Source organism: Phascolarctos cinereus, unplaced genomic scaffold (genome assembly GCF_003287225.1).
Source record: "Phascolarctos cinereus isolate Bilbo 61053 unplaced genomic scaffold, phaCin_HiC Scaffold_726;HRSCAF=1367, whole genome shotgun sequence".
NCBI classification, from domain to species: Eukaryota; Metazoa; Chordata; class Mammalia; order Diprotodontia; family Phascolarctidae; genus Phascolarctos; species Phascolarctos cinereus.
In genome coordinates, this window is record NW_027556098.1 from 135,829,066 (window position 1) to 135,842,050 (window position 12,985).

The window sequence follows — 12,985 nt, forward strand, 5'->3', positions numbered from 1 at the left end:
TTGAAGTTCTTCAGAGAGACATTGACAGCGTCCTTTTATCATGTTTTCTGACTTCCATGTGAGTGCTTGCCTTGTGAGTTCTCCATAAAATAGTCTCTTAGGCAAGTGTACATTTGTCATTTGAACAATGTGGCTTTCCCATTGGAGTTAGGCTCTCCGTAGTAGAGTTGGAATGCTTGGTAGTTTAGCTGGAGAAAGGACCTCAGAATCCAGTAACTTATCTTGCCAGGTGATCTTAAGAATCTTCCTAAAGCAATTCAAATGGTGGTGATCCTATTTCCTGGCACGCCACTGGCATACTATCCAGGTTTCATAGGTATACAGCAATGGGTTCAGCACAACAGCTCTGTAGACCTTCAGTTTGGTAGTCAGTCTAATACTTCTCTTCCACACTTCCCTTTGGAACCTACCTAACACTGAACTAGCTCTGGCAATGTGTGCATCAACATCATCATCTATGTGGACATCCTCGAAGGCATATTGCCAAAGTAAATGAACACGGCATTCAACATTTCTTCATTTTTTATAACCCTGTATGGTTGGTGCAGTGCTGGCTGGTGGAGAATCTATGTTTCCTTGGTGGTAATTATTAGACCAAAATTGGCACAAGCAGCAGAGAATCAGTCTATATTTTGTTGCATCTTGGCTCCAGAAGCTGCACTGAGTGCATAACCACTTGAAAACAAAAATCTTGCACCAGCTCTCCCTTCACTTTAGTCTTGGCTTGTAGCTTTTTCAAGTTAGCATCAGTGTGGCAGCTGACCTTGATGCTATTTTCACCCTCATTGAAGGTATCTGACAATATCGCTGAAAATATCATGCTAAAAAGCATGGGAGCAAGCATGCAGCCCTACTTCACTCTACTGGTGACCAGGAAAGCACAAGAACATCTTCCATTATCCAGAACCTGGGCAAGCATGCCATCACGAAACTGATGTACAACACTGATGACCTTCTCCAGCACCCAAATTTTGCCATAATTTCTCACAAGCTCTTATGACTGACAATATCAAAGGCCTTGGTCAGATTGACAAATGTGTACAGATTTCTGTTCTGCTCCTGGCATTTCTCCTGGAGTTGTCCAGCAGCAAACACCATGTCAACTATTCCTTGGCCCTTTCTGAAGCCATACAGGCTTTCAGGTAGATGAGCATCTTCCAGGTGAAGAATCACAGTAAGGGCAAAGGAAGGACCAGACCTTATATCTCAAGACATAGATTGACTCCTGTCACATCCCACTGCTTCCCTTTAATATTATTTCCCTCATCAATTAATATTTTAAGAATGAGGCATAGTAGAAAAGAGAGGATGGAGTAAGATCTCTAAATGCAATGACAAAAGTGGGGTAGAGGAAGGAATTCAATTTGTTACTTCAGAAGCCATATCTTCATGACAGAGACAGAAAGCTTAAAGAAAGAACAAGTAAGAGTAAAGGCCATATATTAGAAAGTAAAGTTCATAACAGACTAGAAAGAGAAGTAAGGAGGACAAAACAAAGGAAAACTTCTTGGGAAATGGTGCCACAAGAAAACTGGAACACTAATGCATTGTTGCTGGAGTTGTGAACTGATCCAACAATTCTGGAGAGCAATTTGGAACCATGGCCAAAGGGCTATAAATTTGTGCATACCCGTTGACCCAGCAATACCACTTCTAGGGCTGTATCCCAAAGAGATCATAAAAACAGGAAAAGGACCCACATGTACAAAAATGTTTATAGCAGCTGTTATTGTGGTGGCAAAGAATTGGAAATTGAGGGGATGCCCATTTATTGGGGAATGGCTGAACAAGTAATGGTATATGAATGTAATGGAATACTATTGTGCTATAAGAAATGATGAGCAGGCAGACTTCAGAAAAACCTGGAAAGATTTACATAAACTGATGCTGAGTGAAATGAGCAGAACCAGGAGAACATTGTACACAGTAACAGCCACACTCTGTGATAACTGACTTTGATAGATTTGGCTCTTCCCAGCAATACAAAGATCTAAGACAACTCCAAAAGACTCATGGTGGAAAATGCTATCCACACCCAGAGAACAAACTATGGAGTCTGAATGCAGATGGAAGCATAACTATTTGCTCTCCTTTTCCTTTGTTGTTTTGTTTTACTGCTTCATTCTCATGGTTCTTCTCCTTAGTCCTAATTGTTCTTTACATCATGACTAATGAGGAAATATGCTTAATATGAATGTATAAGTAAAGCCTATATCAGATTGCAAGCCATCTTGGGAGGAATGAGGGAGAAAAAAATTTAAAACTCAAAATCTTATGGAAGTGAACGTTGCAAACTAAAAATAAATAAATAAATAATTGAAAATAAAATAAAATGGTGCCACAAAAAGAATATTATTTGAAGCTAGAGGTTGGATGAAAGTGGGGAAGGAAGATTTGAATCACACATTTACTTTAGCAGGGAAAAAGAAAGAAAAGGAGTAGAAAGAGATAAAAAAAAAGAAAGAAAAATTAACAATTTAAGTAAAACCAAGGAACTTGAGGTAAGGTAAGTAAATGGGAGTGGGGTGGGGTGTGCTGCAGGACTAGACTAGGATCAAAGTAACACAGGAAACTAATCATTGAAGCAAAATGCTCACTTAAAAGAAAAAGATGATTAAATTAATACAAAATAAATGTAGGAAAAGACAAGCCTAAGAATATTAACCTCAAATGTAAATAATTAAACAATACAATAAAATGAAAGAGAGAATCAGGATGGATAAGAAAATAAATTTGTTGTAGAAAACAATTTGTTATATAAAATTTGTTTATATAAAACAAATTGTTATATAAAAGAAGCACATCTAAAAATAAAGGCATACAGAAAGTGAATAAAAAAGGCTGGAACAAAATTTACTATGCCTCAGGTGATCTCAAAAAAGCAAGGATTGAAATGCTCAAAGAAAAAAACAAAAATGCATAAAGTCAAGAGAGATAAACATGGAAATTATATTATACATAAAGTGCCATAATAGACAATGAAACAATATTAATACTAAACATATATCGCTGAATAGGAAAGCATCTAGATTCATAAAGGATTACCTGAAATAAAAAAATGACATCAACACAATAATTATGGGAGATTTTAATGTTAGTGCTCAGGTAAATCCTAACAGAGATATAATAAAAAGGAAAATATAGAATTAAGCAAACTGTTGAAGAAGTTAGATTGGAAATACTCATGGCATCTTGTGAATGGGAGCATTAAAGAATATACATACTTCTCAGTTTCACATGATACCTTTGCAAAACTTGACCATGTGCTAAAATGCAGTGAAACTAAAATCAACAACAAAACAAAACCAAAAACCAAAATGGAGACAGAATATTATGTTGTCATGAATTTGAGTGTGAAGAAATTACAAAGGAATGATTATCATTCATTTAAATTTAATTCAGTTAGGCATCAAGTGCCTACAGCTTGAATGCACTTTATTAGGTCTTGGAGACACAAAAACAAAACGAAAAACAGTCATACCCTCAAGGAGATTACATTTTACTGGGTGATTTAATAGTTATATAGTAAATACAAGATCACTTTTGGAGGGATAGAGTACATTATCTCCTGGTGGAGGGCATCAGGAAATACCACCATTAGTAATGTTCCTATATTGAAGCCTGAAGAATGATAAGGATTCTAGGAGGGACATGTAAGGAGAAAGTATATTCCAGGAGATGGGGGCAGCTCTGGCAAAGACAGGCCTGGAAGTGGCTGATGGAATTCTAAACTAAGGGAACATATTGGCTGGAACATAAGAGTTCATAGAAAGAGAATAATGTGAAATAAGTCTGGAAAGGCAGGCTGGAACCAGACTGTGAAAGGCTTTAAATATTAATGTGGGGAGTTTGTTATTTTATCCTAGAGGCAATAGGGAGCCACTAAAGATTTCTAATCAAGGGAATGAAGTAGTTAGATCTGTTCTTCATGAAAATTATTTTGGTAAGATGGATTAGAGAGAGGAGATACTAGAAACAGTACCCTAAGGAAACTATTTCAATAGTTCAGGTAAGAGGCTATAAGGGCTGCAACTAGGCTGGTGGTTACTTGAGGTGGATAAATGAGAGAGACTTTGTGGAGGTAGAATCAAAAAGTCACGGTGACTGATTGGATATGGGGAAAAATGAGAAGGAAGAAGTGAAGATGATTCTGAGGTTGTAAATTGGGGTAACTAGAAAGATGGTTATGTCCTCAAGAGAAATAGGTAAATTTGGAGGACAGTTGGGTGTTGTGTGTGTGGGGATAATTAATTCTATTTTGGATACTAGGAAGCTACCAGATGGTGGGTAGTGACCTCCCCAGCAGCAACCTGACTCTACTGGATACCCAAGTGGGTGCTGGATGTCTTCCCACCATCCATGGGGTAGACTCTTGACATTCCTCATTCCACCTCCACCCTCAATCACAAACTAAGGATATGCTTCACACTACGTGTTGCTTGCCCTGGTGCAAAAATTCCTAGTTAATGCTCTGGCTGAGCTCAGTCCATTCCAGGATGAGGAAACTGGAGAAGTGAGAGGTAAAACAGGTGGCAGCCTTGCCTTTCTCTGTGGAGATGAGAGTTCCTGTCCATTCAGCAGGTGGATGGGTAGCTGTGACCTCAGCCAATGTGCCACCTCAGTCTAAGGTTCAGAGATTCTTCTGTCTGTTCACCGAACACAGGAGCAGCTGCACATAGGATGTCAGTAGGTCATCCATCTTATAGCCCTGGGTTGGGAGACACAGAAGGGGCACAGAATGGTCAGGGTGGGCCATTGGGGAGGGGGAAGAGTGTGCTACAGAGCCCCAGGAGCTGTGAAGGAGAAGGGAAAGGAATAAGCATATAGAGCCTACTGTGTGCCAGGCATTGTACTAAGTTCTTTGCAAATATCATCTCATTTGACCTTCACAACAACCCTGGGAAGTAGGTGCTATTATTATCCTCATTTTTCACAGTGGAGGAAACTAAGACAAACAGCAATTAAATGACTTGCTCAGAGCCACACAACTTATAAGTGTCTGAGGCCAGATTTGACCTCAGATGTTCCTGACTCCAGGCCTAGCTCTCCATCCACTGTGCCAACCTAGCTGTCAAGGGGAAGATCCTTCATGCAATAAACATTTAATATGTATAACTGTATTAAGCATATTAGCCATATATTCCTTATTCTAATGGGGCTTTCAGACTAGCATAGGAATATAAGACATGACAAGTGGCATCTAGGTGATACAGTGGATAAAACACTGGACTTGTATCCAAGAAGACCTGGGTTATAATCCTGCCTCAGACACTTACTAGCTTTGTGACCTGGGGAAATCATTTAACTTCTCTCAATCTTAGTTTTTTTCATCTGTAAAATGGGGATAATAACAGCATCTACCTACCTCACAGCATTATTGTGAGGATCAGATGAGATGACATGTGTAAGTGCTTTGTAAACCTTAAAGTGCTACATAAATACCAGCTATTATGATACGAAAGAGTCTCGAGGAACCCCAGGAATCCCTGGACCACACTTTGAGAACCATTGCCTACACCATGCTGCAAGTCCAGAACCTAACATAGTTCTTTGTACATAGCAAGAGCTTAAAAAGGGTTGGTTGAGTAGATGAATGAGAAATCAAAAATGACTGGGGCCACCTGAGAAGTCAAGAATCTTTGACATTTCACAACAAAACATTTTTGCCCATGGTTATTTCTCCTTTCCAAGCCATGTCTGCAAGTTAATGATCTCATAGTAGGACAAGGTAGATGAAAATTTTATCTCTGTTCCCTGTTCCTTTTTCTCTTCTACTGGAAACAAAACCAATGACTCCTCGTGCCATCCTCTCCCCTGCCCTCCCCACACCTCCAGAGCCCCTGGTATTCAGAGGGGTCCCTTGCACTCCCAGCCCCAGGGTGGGCTCACCAGGGAGGTCTCACACAGCAGCCGATTCCCCCTCATGAGGTTCCCAAGCACCAGGTGGAAATAAGTGCTACCACTGCTCCAGCTGGAGATTTTTGTAAAGGGGTAGGTATTTAGGAGCTCCTGCAGGGAGAGATAAGGAAGAGACGACAGGAATTCAAGGAGCCAAGGTTAGGGGGAGAGGGTTTGGGGCCAAGGTGGAGGGATGCCTAAGAAACCTAAGTAAAAATTCAGGGCTGGCAGTCCGGAGAGCTGGCTTACGGTGAGTCCTCGATCTACTGTTTAATCTGTCTCAATCCCAGTCCATCAAACAGGGCCAGTTCTATCTATTCTATTTTGCAGAGAGCTAAAGAAATAAGGTGCCCTCCACATCTTTCCCGAGCCAGAGCCTTGACTAGGATCCCCTCCACTATCCTCTCGTCCACCCTCCTTTCTCTCGTCCTCCCCACTGCCAACACTGGGGCATCACTGTGCCTTGATGGGGAAGGACCGTGTTCTGTATCCAGCCTGGGCTCTGGAGAGCAACACTCTCCTGCCACCTGTCCTCCCCAGGCCCAGTAATTGTCATTGTTAGGTCTTTGTCCTCCTGTGGTCTTACTGGAGGACCTAGCTAGGTTAATAATCTCCGACCTTGGTCTTGGGGTGGATGAGCTGCAGTCCATGCTTGTTGATAGCAATGAGGATGACCTCTGGGTAAGTGGGCTCTGAGCTTTGCTGGAATGGAGAGATGGAGAAGGAAAAGAGGAAGTCACTAATGTTCCTCACTTCATCCCCCAACCCATTTTTTCCCAAACCAATTAAAATAGGCAACTTGGGATGGAGTTGAGAATAGCACTGTCCTGCTTTGTAGCTCCTGGCCTGGCTCGCTTGGGCAGGGACTAGCTCTAAGTCTCTTGAGACCTTACAATTCAGTAGCTACCGGAAAAGAGAGTGTCAAATCATATTTCCCTTTTCATCTCCTCTGGCCAGTACTCCCATGTCCCCTTACATATAGGATCAGAATGGTCACAGCCATGTTCTCAGGCACACAGAAAAAGCTTAGATAAGCACTCTCTCTCTCTCTCTCTCTCTCTCTCACACACACACACACACACACACACACACACACACACACACACACAGAGCCCCCCACAGAACTTCCTTAAGACCTGATGTGTATTTGCAGGACAAAGAGGCTTCCTGGATAGGATTAAAGGAAGAAGTCATAGATTGTAAACTCACTGAGGACTGGGTGGCTCCTTATGTATGTAATAGAAAGAATTCTTTACTTAGGGTAAAAACCTAGCATTTAGATTCCTGCTCTGATACTGCCTGTGTGACTTTAGGTGAGTTACTTAACCTCTTAGGGCCTCAGTTTCCTCATCTGTAAAATTAGGGGATTAGATTGTTGTTATTAAGTCATTTTGGTTGTGTCCAACTCCATGACCTCATTTCCTTCCTTTCCTTCTCCAGCTCATATTACAAATGAGGAAACTGAGGCAAATAGGGTTAAGTGACTTGCCCAGGGTCACTCAGCTAGGTAGTGTCTGAGACTGGTTATATCACTTCTCAGATCCTTTCCAGCTCTAAATGGATTAGCAGGATAGTAGTATGTGACTCTGGGCAATTGACTTAACTTCCCTGAGTACCAGTTTAAGCATCAGCAAATTGGGGATAATAATTCTTGAACTATCTACCTCACTGTTGTGGCGGGGGGGGGGGGGGGGAAGTCCTATACAAATGAATCATCATCATTATTATTACTATCCTCTTAATATCCCCACTACTTAGCATAGTTCCCCAGACATAGGTGTCAATCAACAAGCATTGACTGAGCACTTACTACGTACCAGATACAGTATTAAGTGCTGGGGATACAAAAAAAAGGCAAAAACACTGGCTGCCCTCAAGGAGCTTGCTTTCTAATGGGAGAGACACTATGCAAATAACTGGGGACCTACAAGATGTCTACAGAGAAGGAGAAGGTTTTCTGAAAAGGAAAAGGCATTAGCAGGTGGAGGAGATGCTTAATCCATCAATTCTTTTCTAAATGAATAAGATTCTGCACAGGGAGGGTTGGGATTGGTGGGGTCTGAAACAGAACCTACCTTCACCTCGAAGAAGGCTGACCCAAAGGTGGGCCACCGGTAAATCAGCCTCAGGAAGGCCACCTTGGCTTCATCCACTGTCTTCTCTTCACTCTTACTGTAAGCGGCAAAGATGTTCTGGAAAGAACGGGAGTGCAGGCATATAAGCATGGGTGAGCTGGAGCCACTTATGCAGGGACTTGTGAGGATGCTCTATGATGTTGGGGCACTAGCACTGGCTTCATGGACTCCAGGAGACCAGAGAGACTGACCACATCCAACCTTTGTTAGTAAATCTGACCAGAAAATCTGGGCTCACAATCCAAATAATCTTCACTTTACAGGAATCAATATCAACTCTTTTTCATTCATTCTGTAAGTTTCTTTAAAAAGCGAATTCTCCTTTGAGTTTTTGTCTGTGATCCTCTTTTTCTATTCTACTTTGTACATGGACATGAATTTTATTTTATTTATTTTTTTGGGGGGGTGTTATATTCAGAATAGAAAAGTTACAAAGAGACTCCTTTCTCTATCAGGATGGATAATGTTCATTACCCACATGCTCTAAGTGTTTACAGCAGTTCCCAAAAGAAAAATTGCAAACTATTAACAACCATATGAAAGATTGTTCCAAATTACTACTAATAAGAGAAATACAAACCAAAACAACTCTGGGGTTTCATTTCAAACCCAGCAAATTGACAAAGACGTAAAAAAAAATGGGAATAGTAAATGTTGGTGTGACTGTGGAAAGAAAGGCACTCCTGGTGTGGTTTCATTTGATCTGACCATTTTGGAAAGTGACCTGGAATTACGGTTAAAAAAAGTGACTATGTTCATACCCTTTCACCCAGAGATCTGACCATTAAGGAGGACAAAGATAGAGAGAAGGGCCTTCTAGACATCAGTATATTCGTGGCAGTACTTTTTGAGGTAACAAAGAACTAGAAACAAAGTAGATGTCTCTTAATTAGAGAATGGCACAAGAATATAATGAAATATTACTACACTATTACAGAAAGATGAAAAAAGAATTCAGAAAAATGTAAACTGATGCAAAGTGAGCATAATCAGGAAAATAATATACACAGTGCCTACAGCAACGTAAGTGGAAACTACAATAACAATAACAAAACTGTGGATGCTGATTAATTATAATAACCAAATTTGGCTGAACAAAGAGATGAGAAAATATACCTCTTTTCCCGTCTTTGCAGAAGAGAGGGACTATGGATATAAAATACTGCAAATACGGGCAGACTTGGTCGATGTGTTGATTAGTCTTACTGAACAGATTTCCATCCTTCTTTCCTATTTCTTCCTTTCTCTCTTCCTTCCTTTCTCCTTTTCTTCCTTTCCTCCTTCACTTCCTTTGTTTCTTCCTCTCTTTCTTCCTTCCTTCCTCCTTCCTTCTTTCCTATTCTTTCTTATTAAGAGGGGCTCTCTGGGTAGGGAAAGGGGGAGGTATATATTTAGAAATAAAGAGTGATGTAAAAAAAATCTTAATCATTTTTAAAATTACATTTGTCTATAGACTAGTAGCTACATGGTACAGTTGGAAGAATACTGGACTGGGAGACAGGAAGTCTGAAGTCCTGTGTTCAAATCCCAGACTTCACATACTAGTGGCAAGTCATTTAATCTCTTCGAGCCTCCATTTTCTCATCCATAAAATAGGAATAATAATACTTTCACTAGCTACTGTTTCATAGACCTTTAAAGGGCTGTATCAATCTGAGTGAATATTGCTTGAGTAATAATGTGTGTGTATGTCTGTCTGGAGGGGTTGCATAGGGAAGCTTAAAGCTAAGGTGTGAGTATCCATTGCTTCTTTCTTTTCTTTTTCTTTTTTCAAAGGCAATTGGGATTAAGTGACTTGCCCAGGGTCACACAGCTAGTAAGCGTCAAGTATTCGCTCTGAGGCCGGATTTGAACTCAGGTCTTCCTGACTCCACGGCTGGTGCTCTATCGATACACTGTGCCACATAGCTGCCCCTCCACTGCTTCTTGATGATCTGTTAGATATGAAGAAAAACCTCTTGGAACTGGTAATGTAAATCAATGGCAAAATAAAATTCAGCTTAGAAAAACATCAATTTGTAGATGGTTTTTCAGAAATTTGTCTACTGCATAAAGCAAAGGATGCCTGTACCTGGGAGGGACTTAAAATATATTCTAATAAGAGTACCCCAAGAAACAGTCCTGGAGTCCCCCCTCCCTTTCCTTTTCCTATACTCCTCCAGGTGAATGGATTATTCAGTACATGGTCACCCTAGGGAAGGGATGGAGACTGCTAAGGGCAGACCAATGACCTTTTTCCATTCCTCTGAAGACATCAGTTGGATCATGTTCTCAGGCACCAATTCTTTCAGGATCCTGGAGACAGTGGCTAGCTGGGACCTGTCATTGTCAAACTGGACTTTGTAAATGAGGCCTGCGAGCTGGATGGCATCCTCCCTGGAGCACTTGTGGAATCCACGCAGGTATTTGGGCAGCTCCTGGCATAGAAAGACAGACAGACAGTCAAATTGAACATTTCCTCCTAGTGTACTGATGTCTGAAGACTGCCTAGCCCTTTAGCAAAACTGGAAAATAGAAGTTTGCACGTGGTAGCACTTCATGTCCCCACTGTGCTGCTGCTCCAGAACTCTCCTGACTCTCCTCCCTCTTCCAACTGCTCCTCCTTCCCCTGCCCCGAAAAATGGCTGAGAAATTCATCTACGTTCAGGCGTTAGGACTTCATGTGTCTTTTCTCTCAGGGGGATTTGTTCCTTAAAAATGGATCCTGGAGAGGGATGAATGAATCACTAAGTGTAGAATTTCAGCACAATGTCTGGCATAGAGTTCCCTTCTGGCACGATGAATGAGACTGAATTGTTCCCACCCCTAAATGAATTGGCCCCAGGCACAGTTTTAGCTAGTCATAGCTCAACTGTGAACTTTTCTATGAGTGCATGTGTGAATGCATGTGAGTGTGTGAGTGTGTGTGTGTGAATGTGGGTTTCTCTGCCTCCTTTACTGCAAGATATGGCTAAATTGTTTGGTTTAGAAGTCAGTTCTTTGTGGCTTACAACTCACATGCCATTCAAATCTCAGTGTATCATAGGGATGGAGGCCCTGGGAGAAGATAGCCCTTGAGTTCTAGTTCTAGCTTTGTCATTAATTAATTAGGTACAGTTGGGAAGTTCCTTCACCTCTCTTGTCCTTAGTTTCTCCATAAGTAAAATATTATGGAGCAGGACTCGATGAGTCTAATATTATTGCATAATCTAGTTTCCTGCTTCCTGTCCCCTCCCTCCCATCTATGAGCTGACCAACACCATTCTATGTAACATATCCTGCTTTATTGATCACAGTGGAGTATGATCTTTGCCTACCCCATCAAATTCCAATTCCTCTTCAAATGCAAGAGCCTCCACAATCTGACTCCAACTTACTTCTCCAATCTTATCTTCCATTGCTATCTACCATGGACTCCCCACTTTACCCATGCTCACTCCCACCTCAGCTTACACTATAACCTACTAGAATCCCCTACCTCCACCCTAGCCTTCTTTCCACTTGTCCAAATCTTACTCATCCTTTAAAGCCTAGCTGAATAGTTTCATTCCCTCCTTTTTTTCTTGAGTCTAAAATAGTGTCTGTGTTTAATAAAAGTTTGTTAAATGAATGAATCAATGATGTCTAGGCTCTTCCTTGAAGTGTCCCCTGATCACCCTAGCCCATGATTCTTTCTCCCTCCCCTGGAGTCCTATATGGGCCAGAGGTCCATATATATGCGTGTGTGTGTGTGTGTATGTGTGTGTGTATACACACATGCACATATGTATGTATATATGTATGTATACACTGTATGGGTCAGTGGTCCATCCATTAGTGGAGTTGACAGGCAGCCCTTTTACCTGATGATAGTGAAGGATGGTGTCAGCATTCAAGTCTTTCCCAGGGAAGACATTCAACCAGAGTTTTCTCATGAAGTACACATGGTAATACAGGGTTACTGCTGCCCCTGAATGAATAAGGTCATGGCCATCAGCCACAGGGTCAAGGTCTTCCTGAAGCAGACAGCCTCCTCAGGCCAAGTGATCTAGGCAAGGCTCAGCACAGAGGATATTCTGTGTGCCCCCCCAACTCCTTCCCCCCGGGCTCTGCCTCCTCTCCCTCCCATACTACATCCTCTTAGACTTGATTTCATTTCAAACCTCTCCCTCTACCTCCACCCATGGTCCCTTTCAACTCCCTTTGATATCAATTTCTCCTTCTTCCCTGCCCCCAAAGGGCCATACACTTTATGTTCATTATTTTTGATCAAAGCAAGTGAATCAGTTTGGGTTTGAAAATTGAAGTTACACTTCAATTGAAGTTACTACCTGCCCTGTCATGCCTTCACAGAGTCACAGATTTAGAGATGGAAAGGATCTATGAGGTCATCTAACCCTATATTCCTCTCCCCATTTTACAGCTGAAGAAACTAAGGTCCCAGAAAATTCAGCAATTTAGCCAAGATCACATAAGTAGAAAGTAGCAGAGCCATGATTTGAATCTAGGTCTTTGAACTTCAAAATCCCATCACTCCAGCTCTGCATTTTCTTCCCTGACTATCCTGGCTCACAGTGATTTCTCCCTATCTTGAACTCCCCAAGCAGTGCCTGTCTATATCATTCATATGGTACTTAGTATATACTGTGCTAGCTAGGTGGCACAGTGGATAGAGTGCTGGGCCCAGAGTCAGAAAGACTTGTCTTTCTGAGTTCAAATTGGGCCTCAGACACTTACTAGCTGTGTGACCCTGGGCAAATCACTTAATCCTGTTTGCCTCAGTTTCCTCATCTATAAAGTGAACTGGAGAAGGAAATGGCAAACCGCTGTAGTATCTTTGCCAAGAAAATCCCAAATGGAGTCAAGCAGAGTTAGACGCAACTGAACAACAAGAATGACATACTGCCCTGTGTTGTTAGATAAGTGCGTATGTGTGTATGTAAATATTTGTGTGCATGTGCGTGCACAGGTATATCTTGTCTCCACAGCCAGAT

General features: G+C 41.5%; 1 protein-coding gene across 1 annotated transcript in view; it reads right to left on the reverse strand.

Annotated features, from left to right (window-relative positions):
• Positions 1–3,376: 3,376 nt before the first annotated feature.
• Positions 3,377–12,985, reverse strand: part of MYO7B (myosin VIIB) — a 163,548-nt gene continuing 153,939 nt past the window's right edge. The window contains exons 43-48 of the mRNA XM_078146147.1: positions 11,855–11,961; positions 10,265–10,450; positions 7,974–8,090; positions 6,517–6,600; positions 5,890–6,009; positions 3,377–4,708 (exon numbers count right to left, since the gene is read on the reverse strand). Coding sequence (XP_078002273.1) covers positions 4,631–4,708; positions 5,890–6,009; positions 6,517–6,600; positions 7,974–8,090; positions 10,265–10,450; positions 11,855–11,961 — 692 coding nt within the window. The 3' untranslated portion in view covers positions 3,377–4,630. The remainder of the gene's footprint in view (positions 4,709–5,889; positions 6,010–6,516; positions 6,601–7,973; positions 8,091–10,264; positions 10,451–11,854; positions 11,962–12,985) is intronic.